Here is a 325-nt window from a genome sequence, read left to right on the forward strand (position 1 = left end):
TTTTTTGGGGGGGGGAGGGAGCTATTTGAGGTTTTGGGGGTGCTCTTAATACGGTGGAAACATCAGAGCCTGCATGAGACGGTGGGGAAGACGGAGGGAGACCCTTGCAGGTGTCCCACCTGCCCTACGCTGGTTTTACACGATGCAGAACAACCGAAAAGCCAAGTTTGGAGCCGGTTTTCACCGATTTGTCTGATTTTTGTGCCTTCACCAGGCGAGTCGGAGCCCAACCTTCTCCATACCGATGCCCTGCAGCGCCTGGTCGTCCTGTCCCACGGTCACGGCCAAGAGTGCGGTTTCATCCCCGACGTGAAGCCCCCGGCCC

General features: G+C 57.8%; 1 protein-coding gene across 1 annotated transcript in view; it reads left to right on the top strand.

Annotated features, from left to right (window-relative positions):
• The window catches only part of LOC103922937 (zinc finger protein 692-like), a 13,614-nt gene that overhangs the window by 6,733 nt on the left and 6,556 nt on the right, over nucleotides 1-325 (top strand). Inside the window, exon 2 of the mRNA XM_009331164.1 lies at nucleotides 215-321. Coding sequence (XP_009329439.1) covers nucleotides 215-321 — 107 coding nt within the window. The remainder of the gene's footprint in view (nucleotides 1-214; nucleotides 322-325) is intronic.

The sequence above is a fragment of the Pygoscelis adeliae genome, unplaced genomic scaffold, assembly GCF_000699105.1.
Source record: "Pygoscelis adeliae isolate BGI_AS28 unplaced genomic scaffold, ASM69910v1 Scaffold459, whole genome shotgun sequence".
NCBI lineage: Eukaryota > Metazoa > Chordata > Aves > Sphenisciformes > Spheniscidae > Pygoscelis > Pygoscelis adeliae.